General features: G+C 40.1%; 1 protein-coding gene across 1 annotated transcript in view; it reads right to left on the bottom strand.

The window, feature by feature from the left end:
* KIAA1429 (KIAA1429 ortholog) overlaps positions 1–10,807 on the bottom strand; it is a 59,308-nt gene extending 48,501 nt beyond the window's left edge. Inside the window, exons 1-2 of the mRNA XM_006859214.1 lie at positions 10,745–10,807; positions 1,425–1,540 (exon numbers count right to left, since the gene is read on the bottom strand). Of these exons, the coding sequence (XP_006859276.1) occupies positions 1,425–1,540; positions 10,745–10,807 (179 nt within the window). The remainder of the gene's footprint in view (positions 1–1,424; positions 1,541–10,744) is intronic.
* Between the last annotated feature and the right edge of the window lie 2,405 nt (positions 10,808–13,212).

Below are 13,212 nucleotides of genomic sequence, written 5' to 3'. Positions count from 1 at the left end.
CTCTCAGCTCTAGTCCTCTGTGGCTATGTCCTTATCCATGGGCTCAATGCATCTTGATTGCATGCTTGGTCAATTTCAGATGGAAGAAGTTGGTTGTTGTTGCTGTTGTTATGTGCTGTGGAGCCGTAGAATTCAATTTCATCATCACTGGCTTTAGGAGTTGATGTGCGAATTTGATTAATAATGGTATTAACTGGTTTTCTTGGCAATTTCAATCTTTGCTCCATTTATCATGACATCATTTATTGGTCCAGTTGTAAGGATTTCTGTTTTCTTTATACTGAGGTGCAATCCATACTTAAAGCTATAGTCTTTTATCTTCATCAGTATGTATGACCAATTGTTGTTGTTAAGTGCTGTCAAGTTGGTTCCAACTCATAGCAACCTTGTATAGGGTTTCTAAGAAGCGGGTGGTGAGCTTGAACTGCCGACCTCACAGTTCAGTACTTTAACCTGCAGCGCCACACCAGGATTCCATGTGTGACCAATAGAACATAGTAAAAGTGGAAGTATTTTCTTAAACACTTCCAATATTTTGTTATAAACCACACTGGCTATGGCTTCCAACTTGGGCTTGCTCTTTCATTCTCGGATGATTCACTCTGGAGGTAGCTATGTTATGACCTAAGCAACCCCATGAAAGGACCTCCTACAAAGGGAAGTCTATTCCAACAGGATGTGAGTGAGCTTCCAAGATAAATCCTCTAGCCCCAGCATAATCTTCTGAGATATAGCTCCAGCCTGTATCTTCACTATAATATCATGTTTGAGAATCTGACCCAGTTAAGACACTCTTGGATTCCTGACCTTCAGAAATGGTAAAAGAAAATAAATGTTACTCTTTTATGTTGCTAAGTGTGCTACAATCTGTTACACAGATAGTTAGTATACCTTCTCTGGCCAAAAGAAATGCAAAGGACAACATGCATCATTATTTTCTTAAACATAAACAAACAAAAACTGTAGTCAATTATAGTGATCCTTCTTTAGAAATACCAAAAGCTTGCACTGTTACTTTTAATGGCACTTTAAAGATTTAATATCTATTTCTATAGTTAGCCAAATAGTTTTTAGAATAAACCCTTAACTTTGATTCTAAACTCACCATTAAGTATCTGGCTTAATTCCTTTCTGTAATAGAAACTAAGCTATACGTATCAAGCATACAATGAAATATGGTGCTAGTACATAACCTATGCTACAAGCTAAAAATCCACTTAAGATATATTAAGATCAAATACATACTCTTTCCAACTTTCTGGTTTATGATGGCATACACATTATGTATGCTGCTATGAAAACTTGCCATTTCTTATAATACAACAGAACCACAATTAAATAGAGTTGTAAAACATTAATTTCTGCATTTAAGAAAATTTTTCTAGACAATCTTTATTCAAAAATTAAAAAAAGAGTTGGCTTACCCATATGCTCTACTGTCAGGCAGGCTACTGTGGGCTCTTACTCCTGGGGGTATGACTCGGACTTCATTGATATAAACCACACATGGAAAACGAACCACATCTATATGAGAACTCTGCTATAAAAAAGAAGAAAAAAAAAGGGAAGCAGCAGACTGCAGGTGAAACATATTTCTCTAGTCACAATGTCCTCATATTCGATTTAGAATGTCACAAAGTTTTCATTCAGAATGTCACAAATTATTTTAGACTCCCTAGCGTACTGGTTACGAGTCGGGCTGCCAACCTCAAGGTCAGCAGTTGGAAACTACCAGCTGTTCCATGGGAGAAAGATGAGGCTTTCTGCTCCTGTAAAGATTTACAACCTCAGAAACCCTGTAAAGGGTCGCTATGAGTTGGAACTGAGTCCATGGCACACCACCACCACCACTATCACTTAACAACAACAACATCATCATGAAACCAAATCAGACCAACTGCCACTGAGTTGCTTCTGACTCACAGCAACTCTATGAAGGGTCTCCAAGACTGTATATCTTTATAGGAGCAAACTACCTCATTTTTTTCACTCAGAGCAGCTGGTGGCTTTGAACCACAAAACTTATTGTTGGCAGCCCAAGGTCTAATTCACAGCGCCAACAGAGCTCCTTATATCATTATATTACTCATAATGCTATGTAACTAACTGTTTGAAAAATAACAAGTGATAAAATGCTTCTAGTAAAATCTTTCCTTTGGAGTCCTGGTGTGATGCCACAGGATATGCACTCGACCACCAGGTTGGTTTGAACCTCAAGGTCAGCAGTTCAAACTTACCAGCTGTTCCTCGGAAACCCTATACAGAGATGCTATGAGTTGGAACAGACTCTTGCATTTAACAACAAGAAGTCCTTGTCCGTGTGGCTATAGATAACACTTTCTGCCATGTATCTGCCTCCTTGCTGTTTTACTTAGTACAACACTGGGCCACAAAGTCCTTTATCCAAAACCTCTGGAGGCAGGCAGAGATCTATCAGAATTGAATTTCCAAACTTTTAGAAAGGCGATACTCTACAAACACTGAATACTATTTAACATCCCCAGTAGTTTCTGAGGAAGTACCTTGTCACCAAAACATGAGCAGTATTTCTATAGCTGTACGCATTCATACCAAAACTGTAACTAGCATCACATCAGTTCAGATCAGGTAGTGGTTTTGTGGCCAAATGAATTCAGGGCGGATCTGACAATCTAGGGTTTCTGAATTTATAAAGAATTGTGAATCTAAAATAAAATTAGCTCAATTCACTAAATTTATATACCACTTGTAGCCCTGGTGTGGTGCTGCAAAATAGTAAGTTGGATATGGACCGTAAAGGTCAGCAGTTCAAACTGACCAGCTGCTCCTCGGAATCCCTATACAGGGTTGCAATGGGTCGAAAACAACTCAATAGTACTCAACAACAACAATTATCTCAAGAGATCTAGGAAAGTCATTTAGGTAATCAGTAATCCTCTACAATTAAAAAAAAAAAACAAAACACACAAACTAAAAGCTTATCATAAAAATAAAAAGCATACCATAAGTGGTGCTGGTGTGGTGCTGTGGGTTAATGAGTCAGACTGCAAAGCCATTTGAACTGCAAGGTTGGTGGTTCAAGCTCACCAGCATCTCCTTGGAAACCCTACACAGGGTCGCTATGGGTCAGAACTGACTAGACAGCACTTAACACAACAACATCAGGATAGGCACTGGTCTGCTAACCGCAAGATAGGTGGTTCCAACCTACCAGCTGCTTCTCAGAAACTATATACAGGGTCTCTATGAGTTGTAATGACTTGACAGCACTTAACAACAGGGTATGCTAGGTCCATACAATGAAAAGACAAACTCTTCTGTCAGGAAGGGACACACCCTTCTACTGTGGCACACAAATAGATCAATTGTTATGATACAGACCCACATAGGTTGGTATGAAAATACAAAGAAGGGGTATTTACCCACTCATGATTGCAGGCAAGCATTTGTGGGGGAATAAGAGGAGTATCAGGGGAAGTAGCACTTGAGCTCAAATAAAGGAAAATAAAAATCAATGGAAGAGTAAGAATAGGAAGAGCTTTCTATGCAAAGGAAGAAGCATGCACAAAAGAATCCTAATAAATAAAAACTTGGAAGTTTCAGGAGATTGCAAGCATAGTTCACTGTAACTAGAGAGTAAAATGGAGGGGAGAACAGAACACAGCCAAAATGTTTCTTCAATTACTGGCAGACAATTATAAAAATTCACTTATATAGATGCTACTGTCTAGCCTTTAAATGGGCATCTCCACTTAGATGTCCCCTGGGGCCCCACAAACTCAACAAGTCCAAAATTGAACTTTACTACACCAGTGAAGGCGTTCTGGTGTAGCGTTGTAGGATAAGCACTGGACTACTCATCACAGGTTGGCAGTTCAAACCTCTGTAAGTCAGAACCAACGTGATGGCACAATAACTTCATCAGTGAAGGCACCACATCTGCACAATACCCCAGACAGAAAGCAGTACCATCCTTCCTTGGCTTCTCATTGGCTTTCAACTAACCTATTCACCCATTCAAACATCAAATCCTAACGACTAAATCTCTGACTCTCTCAAATCTATTTCCATCTGTCTCTTACCTAGTTCTGGACACTATACTCTCTAGTCTGTATCCTAACAAGATCCTAACTGGTCTTATGCTTCTTTCTTGTCCCTCTTGTCATCTTCTAGTGCAGTGTGATTTTTCTAACATACAAATACAGTTAGTTCATAGCGACCATGTATAGGGTTTCCAAAGAGTGGCTGGTAAGTTTGAACTGCCGATCTTATGATTCGAACCAATCTTGAAATTCAGTGCTATCATACAGCACCACACGAGGACTTCCCTTTGCTCCTTGTTGTTGTTAAGTATCATCAAGTCGACTGACACATAGCGACCCTGTATAGGGTTTCTGAGGAGCAGCTGGTGGGTTCGAACTGCCGGCACTGTGGTTCACAGTCTAGTGCTGATCCTATAGCACCACTCCAGTGTTCATTAGCGCTCCTTGTTGTTGTTAAATGCTGTCGAGTCAGTTCCAACCTATAGCGACACCGTAGGGCTCCTTAGTGTTCATTAAAAAGCTAAGCAAGCTTTTCAAGACACTTTACGATCTGACCTGTTCTCATCATTCCAAATGTATACCCCCAACATATCATACTTTCTCATCTTCATCTCTTCACTCATACTGATCTCTCTGCTTGAACCCTCACACACCCCTCTAACCCAACCCTTTTGATACTGACTTTCTCTTGAAAGCTGAGCCAGATCCCAAGTGTGAATAGGTGCCTCTCAAAGCCCCTCTTCAAGCAGATTTATAATTGCCACTTTTATTTCTCACACTCTCCCATAAATCAGGGGGTAGGGAGTGGGGTGGGGTGGGGGTGGGGGGATTGTGACTTGGGAGGTAACAGGAATGTTTAGAATAGGTCAGATTCCAGTACTCTTAACTGAGCCATTTACCTAGCCATAAAGGAGTCATTGTGCCTAAAGGTATAGCTGTCTCCCACTCCTTCCTCTTTTATCACTGCAACTATCTTCTTTGCTCTTTCCACTGGCTTCCTTAGCTATCTCATCTACTCGTACTACTTCTATTACCACTTCTGTTGAGATGAATTTCAAACTGGTTTCTTAAAGAAACTTTAAAATGAAATAGTATTTTCTAAAGTCAGTCATTCGCTTCAGACTTTATTTTACCTCAGAAATTCCACTCTGTAAAGGAATATTCAAGAAATAAAGCTATATTAAATAATTTAGTTTCAAAAATATCACAGAGTACCTCTGAAAGAAGATGTAAGAAGCCTATCTTAGTGGTTCTTCTAGGAAGGCAAAAAAGATGGCTGGGAGACAGAAGGCTTCCTTTTTATTGCATCCCCTTTGTATGTTCAGAATGTGCACCTCAAATATGTACTACCTAGAGTCCAGGTGTAGCGTTGTGGGCTAATGCGCTGGACTGCAAAGTTGTTTGAACCACAAGGTTGGTGGTTCAAGCTCACCAGCTGCTCCTTGGAAACCTTATAAGGGTCGCTATAAGTTGGAAACGACTCGACAGCACTTAACAACAAAAGTCAAAATAATAATAATAACTTTTAAATGAAACTTCCTTACTCTGGAAATTTACAGCACATTATAATATGAAAAATGAATCCACAAAACAGTTTGTATAGCATCAGCACTGTCATGTGGAGATGTACTTAAACACATATGAGGGAGCTTCAATTAATTTGTGGAAAAATGGAATTTTTCAATGAGCTTTGTGAAGGCTTCTTGATGTGGTTTGTATAAATGAGACTAATGAAAGCTTTTGAACTTCTATATTTTCTAACTTTTCTACAATAAATTTAAAATTTACTAAAACCACAGTTTATTTTTTAATTTAAAAAAAAGTGACATACAAGGGGGACTTCATAAAGTTCATGGGAAAATTCAATTACCTTTTAATTGTTTTTGCATGAACTTTTTGGAGCCTCCTTTGTATAAACCATAAACACAATTTAGAATTTATTTATCACCATTCTATTCCTGTGAAACTTAGAATTTATCTTCCTGTGCTGGGAAGACAGAGCATCTCTTTTTGGGACATGGAAGCAACAGGAGCCCTCCCAGACCTCATCCTATTTGTAGTTTCTTTATACTGATCCTGAATTTTATCTTTTTTGCTGTAAAAACAAAACAAAACAAAAACAGGTTTTCTAAATTTACATTCTCCACTAGATTACAAACTCCTTGGGTTTTTGTTTTGCTTTTAAAGCTATACCTTTACCTTCAAGGTTGTTTTTCATAAGCGACAGTTATAATAGTTACAGTAACTTCCTATCAGGCAAACCACTGGTACACCACTATACACAGACAAGTCTCAAACTACAATTACCTGCTTCCCATCAAATCCACTTCAAGCCTACTGCCTAACATTTCTATTATTATCAACAGCCACACCAGTTCTTGAATCCCTAAAATTATAGTTATCATTTTTACTTTTTCTCCTCAGACAATCAGTTACTATTCTGTCAATTTTATATCCAAAACTTATCTTGCATCTCTCCCCTACTACTTAGTCCCCCTGGGACAGCACAGCACTGCTTTAGAGTCAGAAAATTGTCTGTTGGTGTGTTTTAATTTAGCTATGCTTTAGGAAAGTCATCCAACCTTTCTCATTCTGTTTCCTTACCTATAAAATAAGGATAATTATCTTTCAAAGTTGATGGAAGGATTGGTGGTGGTGGTTATGTGCCATGGAGTCGGTTCCGACTCACAGTGACCTGTACAGGGTTTCCGAGGCTGTAAATCTTTACAGGAGCAGAAAGCCTCATCTTTCTCCTGCGGAACAGCTGGCAGTTTTGAACTGCTGACCTTGAAGTTAGTAGCCCAAGTCGTAACCAACACACTACTAGAGCTCCTTTGATGGAAGGATTAGAAATAATAGATTTAAATTATCAAAACAGTGTCAGGCACAATTGCATTCAATAAATGCTAACAATTTTACTACCCAACTAGTCACTCAAGCCTTCATTAGGTCTCATTTTTCCTTTCCGATTTCGCCACTTGTAGGTATTTTTCTAAACCATTTCATATGTTGTTGTTTTCAACTGCCATGGAGTCGGTTCTGACTCACAGCAACCTGTGTAGGGTTTCTGAGGTGCAGCTGGTAGGTATGAACTGCTGACCTTGTGGTTCGCAGTCCAATGCTGATCCTACAGTGGCACACAGGAGTCATTCAGGCATTACTGATCAATTAATGTATTTATTAATCATATAATTTGACTGCTCAAAAATCTACCTGGTGGTGGTAGTGACTGCGTGCCATCAAGTCAGTTCTAACTCTTAGCAAACCTGTATAGGGTTCCTGAGGCTGTAAATCTTTACGGGAGCATAAAATTTCATCTTTCTCCCAGAGCAACTGGAGGATTTGAAGTGCTGACCTTATGGTTAACAGCGTAACATGTAACCCACTATGCCACCAGAGCTCTACCACTTTCTACAAAATCAGATCTTATTAATAACAGTGGAACACTGACATAGTGCCAGAAGACAAGCCCCTCAGCCTGAAAGGCTGGATGGAGTAACAACATGGCCGCAACAATGGGCTCAAACATAGGAAAGATTGTGAGGATGGCAGAGGACTGGGCACTAGCAGTAACAATCTAATACTGGGTCCCTGGGTGGTGCAAATGATTTATGCTGCACTACTAACTTTGCTAGCGGTTCAAATCCACCCACAAATACTTCAAAAGTAAGGCATGGTAATCTGTCTCCATAAAGATTATAATAACAGTTCTACTTGATTGGAACAGTTCTACTTGATTGCCATGAGTTGGAATTGACTCAAAGAGCATGTTTGATTTGTTTTGTTTCTTCTTTTGAAACAAGCTCTAACACTTATCTAAGGAGCCCTTGATGGTGTTATAGGTAGGATAAGTACTGGACTGCTAACTGCAAGGTTGGCAGTTCAAACCCACCAGCCATTCTTAGAAACTCTATGTTGTTGTCAAGTGCTGTTGAGTCATTTCCAACCCACAGTGAGCCTGTATAGGGTTTCTGAGGAGTGGCTGGTGAGCTTGCAATGCCAGCCCTGCAGATCAAACCGACTTTGCAGTCCAACGCATTAACTCACAGCACCACACCAGGACTCCTAGAAACCCTATACAGGATCACTATGAGTCAGAACAGACTTGACAGCACACAATATCAACAAACCCAAACACTCCCAGAAGAAGATATTTACTTTGTCCTAAGGACTTCATTCCTCTTGAATCAACCAAAAACACTCATGGAAGCAGCAGTAAAGAAATCAAACCATGTAGCATCGATGGACTCAAGTGTGGCAACAGTAGTGAGGTTGGCCCAGGATCGGGCAGTGTTTCGTTCTGCTGTGCATAAGGTCGCTATGGGTCGGTACTGACTCGATGGCACCTAATAACAACAACAATTGTATTAGGCAAATTTGCTGCACAAGTCCTTTTTAAAGCGTTGAAGAGCAAAGATGTCAGCTTAAGGACTAAGGTGCACCTGACCCAAGCCATGGTATTTTCAGTAACTTCATTATGCATGAGAAAGCTATATAGTAAATAAGGAAGACCATAGAAGAACTAATGCTTCTGAGTTATGATGTTGGAGGAGAACATTGAAAGGGCCATGGGCTGCCAAAAGAACCATCAGAGCTGTGTTGGAAGAAGTACAGCCAGAGTGCTTCTTGGAGACCAGGATGGCCAAACTTTGTCTCTCATACTTTGGACATATTATCAGGAGGGACCAGTCGCTAGAGAAGGAAATCATGTTTGGTAAGGTGGAGGGTCAAAGAAAAAGAGGAAGACCCCCAACGAGATGGATTGGCCAAGTGGTAGTATCAATGGGCTCAAGCATGGCAACAATTGTGAGGTTGGCCCAGGACCAGGCAGTGTTTTATTCTGTTGTACACAGGGTTGCTATGAGTTGGTACCAACTCGATAGCACCTAACAACTACAACAACATTATTCTCATTGCCTAAGAACAAACTGAAGGAATAAGTTTTTGCTAGGTTGACTTGATTTTGGCTCATGTGTAAGTTTGACTCAGAGTTTCTTTGGCAGTAATCTTTATGGAAGCAACAACTGTGACAATGGCACAGGTGGGGGTAGGGTTTTATTCTGTTGAGCACAGAGCTGCTATGAGTCAGAACCGACTTGACAACATCTAATAGCACCAATCTTTACTTAAGTAGACCACCCGGTCCTTCTCCTTCAGTCACTGAATAGAGTTCAAACCACCAACTGATTATAGTAAATGAGTGAACACCAACTTTCCTACAGTCCAATACTACTAAATTGATTAATCAAGTTTTTCGTTCATTTTTAAGTGTTCTCAATTGTTGTACACATGGAAGGTTTACTCTAATTCCACTAGGGTCTCTAATTTGAGTTTTCTAAAGCCTAGCTATAACTACACAGAAAAAATATAGCCTTGGAACAACAGAGCTAATTGATCGCCATGAAATGTGAGGCTACAAATCAATTAATTAAAAAACAAAACAAAACAAAAAAGATCAAGGTTGGCAATCTCTTTATTTTAAGAAGTAAAACATTAAAATATACCCACTATTACCATTATTTCATAAATGAAAGAACATTTTAAAAAATGTCTTCATGCAACTATTTCGTGAGCACCTATATTAGGCAAAATAATGTCCTAGGCACTGGAGATATAGCTGTGAACAAGAAAGAGACTCTACCTATCCTTATGGATCTTGATAAGCACACAAAATCTCTGTTGATAAAAGCAGAAGATAAGAAATAATCTCCAGACAAAGACAGTTTTCTAAATTAAGTTCTGATGAAAGGGAAGATTTGTTAGTTTGGGGGTTTCTTTTTCCGCTAAGGACTTTTCAGTCGTCTGTGGACAATTTACAGGGATCTTTGGTTCTGGTGGTGTTGTGTGCTGTCGAGTCAGTTCTGACTCACAGCGGCCCTGTTGGGGGTTTTCAAAGAGCGATTGGTGGGTTTAAACCATCAGCCTTGTGGTTAGCAGTACAGTGCTTATCCAGCGCCACACCAAGACTTAGTTTACTGATGTCCACTATATTTACATATTGCAGAGCCAGCCCTACACCCAAAGGTACTCAAAATTGGTTTGGCCCCAAACAGTTGTTTCAAAATACCCACCCCACAAAACCTCAACACGTCTATTTTAAGGTGATAGTGTGACTACAATTCTCTTACTTCTCCCCTCGTTGTACGTATTCTCCACACAAGGGGTATTCCGTAGAAATATTGCAGGTTCTAAAGTGCCAGATCGCTTCACACGGTATTAATCAGTAGGAACAAATTGGAAAACGCCGCAATCCTAATCCTCACAACTGAGATTCATAAATCCCGTTAGAAAAATGACCGAGAGACGAGTCTCAGAAATGTCCTAAGAACCGCCAACCTAACGTGAGGTGCTCGGACTTCTGCGTTACTGTCAAATACAAGCTGTCCGAAATCCCTAAATCTGCGAACCATGTTCTTTCTGAAGGCCCAAAGCTGACAGGAAGGAAAAAAAAAAACCCAAAAACAATGCAAGCAGGGTCTCCAACTCGACCAAAGACAAGGGAGCCTAAGTTAGATCGGGGAAATGAGTGTCTGCGGCAACTCTTCTTCAGACGTGGTGCCCACACCCATGTCGGAGGTGGCGTGGGGAGGGGAGGGAGACGTAGGCGAGGAATTAAAGCGACAATCAGCAGAAGGAAAAGTGCAGGCACGTCTAACGGATTGGGTTTTCTTACAGATTCCCAAATCGAGAAGCAGGGTCGGAATTAAGTCGCTAAGTCTTACCTCAGCGCTCGGGTGCTTAAAAGTATCTAAAAATAGCAGCTCCATCGCCGAGTCCACAGCCATGTTTGCCGCGGGAGGGGGAGGGGGGAAGGGGGAAGACTTCCGGGGCAATGCTCCAACCTGGGCGACTGCGGCTCAGGAGAAGGAGAAACGAAAGTACTTCCGGCGCCCTGCGTGCTTGCGCCTCAAACGTCAGCTTCCCCACAAAGCGCCCAACCAGTCATCGCCCCGCCCGCTCCAGGGTGGCGAAGGGTGCCCTCGAAGTACCAAGAGAGGCGACGGCTGGAGAAAAGTAGACTACGGGGTCTCCAGTGGTCCAAACCCTGTTCTAGTGCATGAACTAGCCGCAACGGCCTCTGGGTGGCAGAGTGTGAAGTAAGCAAACAAACACAGGTTGAAGGACGGTAGGGGACGCTGCCCCCTACGGATACACCCCCCTGTGCACCTTCCAGCAAGCAGCCTTTCCAGGATTTGGATGAACAGGTGCAGTGAAAATGCAAGAGGTGGAAAAGAAAATGACATTAAGAAAAGAATAAGAAGAAAAAAACTTGTCCCAGAAACCGAAAAGATCCTTTGATTTCTCATACTTTAACGAAGAATAAGAATATAGACATACATTGTTTAATTGCACTCCACGGTATTGTGATACACAGAAATGGCGATTTTTGACAAATTCAAAGTCTTGCTGGCAATCCTGCATCAACAAGTCTACCAGCATTATTTTTCCGACGACATGTGCTAACTTCATGTGTCTATCATATTTTGGTAATTCTAGCAATACTTCAGACTCTTTCATAGTGCTGTTACACACTTAATAGACCATAATATAATGTAAACGTAACTTTCATATGCACTGAGAAACCAAAATCTTCGTATGATTCGCTTATTCTGCGATATTCACATTATTGCAGTGGTCTGGAACCGGACCCTCAATATCACTAAAGCTTTTGTGAAGACAGAGATAAAATTCAATGTGAAAATCCAGGAACAATAAAAAAAGTAGTAGTAATAAACAGTAAAAAGTAAGTCTCCCAAGTGTAACTATACACAGCTACTTAGTAGTATAAATTGGCACAAGGACTTGGATGAACAATATGGAAATATCTAGTAACAATAAACTTCTAGGAAAATTCTTATACACGTGCCCAAAATGATACCTACAACTACTAGAACAGCAATTTATAGTTTTTAAAAAAACACAAAGAAACTAGTTTCCATAAACAAGAATGAAAAGTAAACTAGTACATTTATATAATATAGCAGTAATATAGAAATTAGGAGCTCTGGTAGCGTAGTGGTTACTAATTGGACTGCGAACCGCAAGGTCAGCAGTTCAAAACTACCAGCTGCTCCGCGGGAGAAAGATGAGGCCTTCTGCTCCCACAAAGATTTACAGCCTTGGAAACCCTGTTCAGGGTCACCATGGGCTGGAACTGACTCTACAGAACTTAACAACAACAATATAGAAATTGGAAAGAATGAACAGGTGCTATATCTACTAATCTGGATAGCCTCTACAATAGAATTACATGAGTACAGTTTGGAAAATATGTACTATGTAAAATCTACCTAGTCTTAAAATGTGCAAAAGAATTTTTCAAGGGCCTGTATATGTTGTAAAATGATGAAAAAATGCATTGGAAAGATGAACACAAAAATTTCAAGTAAACGTCTTTTTGGTACTCTGCTTTCAGCCAGGACACATGTAAAGATGTCAGCAATGGTATCCCTCATTCCACATCCTCTTCTGAATCTGGCTTAAATTTATGACAGCTCCCTGACAATATACTGCTATAATCGTACATTTTGTATCTTCAGCAAAATTTTACTTACATGTGATATTAATGATATTATTGTTTGATGATTTTCTATATTTGTTGTGTCAAGTTTGTTTGTATTAGGCCCAAATATAGATCTCTTCCTATTGATTGGCCGATAGCTGTCTTCCAAATTTCTTGGCATAGACAAGTGCGCATCTACTGCTGCATCCATTCATTGAAACATTTCAGTTTGTATTCCATCAATTCCTGCAGTCTTGTTTTTCAGTAATGCCTTCAGTGCAGCTTGAATTTTAGTACTATCAGTTCTTGATCATATGCTACCTCTTGCACATCAATTCTTTTTGATAAGTGATTCTGTATTCTTTCCATCTTGTGATGTTTTCTTCATTCATGATGTTCTTGACTTCATCACACAACTCTGCTGGTCTTCAGTCATTAGTGTATAATGCATCAAATCTGTTCTTGAGGTGGTTTCTAAATTCAAAGTGGGATACACTCAAAGTCATATTTTGGTTTTCATGGACTTTTAAATTTTTCTTCAGCTTCAACCTGAACTTGCATATGAGCAATTGATGGTCTGTTCCACAACTGTTGTTGTTTTAGGTGCCATCAAGTTGGTACTGACTCATACCGACTCATAGCAAAACAGAACGAAACACTGCCCAGTCCTAGGCCTACCTAACAATT

Source organism: Chrysochloris asiatica, unplaced genomic scaffold (assembly GCF_000296735.1).
Source record: "Chrysochloris asiatica unplaced genomic scaffold, ChrAsi1.0 scaffold00031, whole genome shotgun sequence".
NCBI classification, from domain to species: Eukaryota; Metazoa; Chordata; class Mammalia; order Afrosoricida; family Chrysochloridae; genus Chrysochloris; species Chrysochloris asiatica.
Note: the sequence above shows the minus strand (reverse complement) of the source record. Positions and strands in the feature narration are given on the sequence as shown.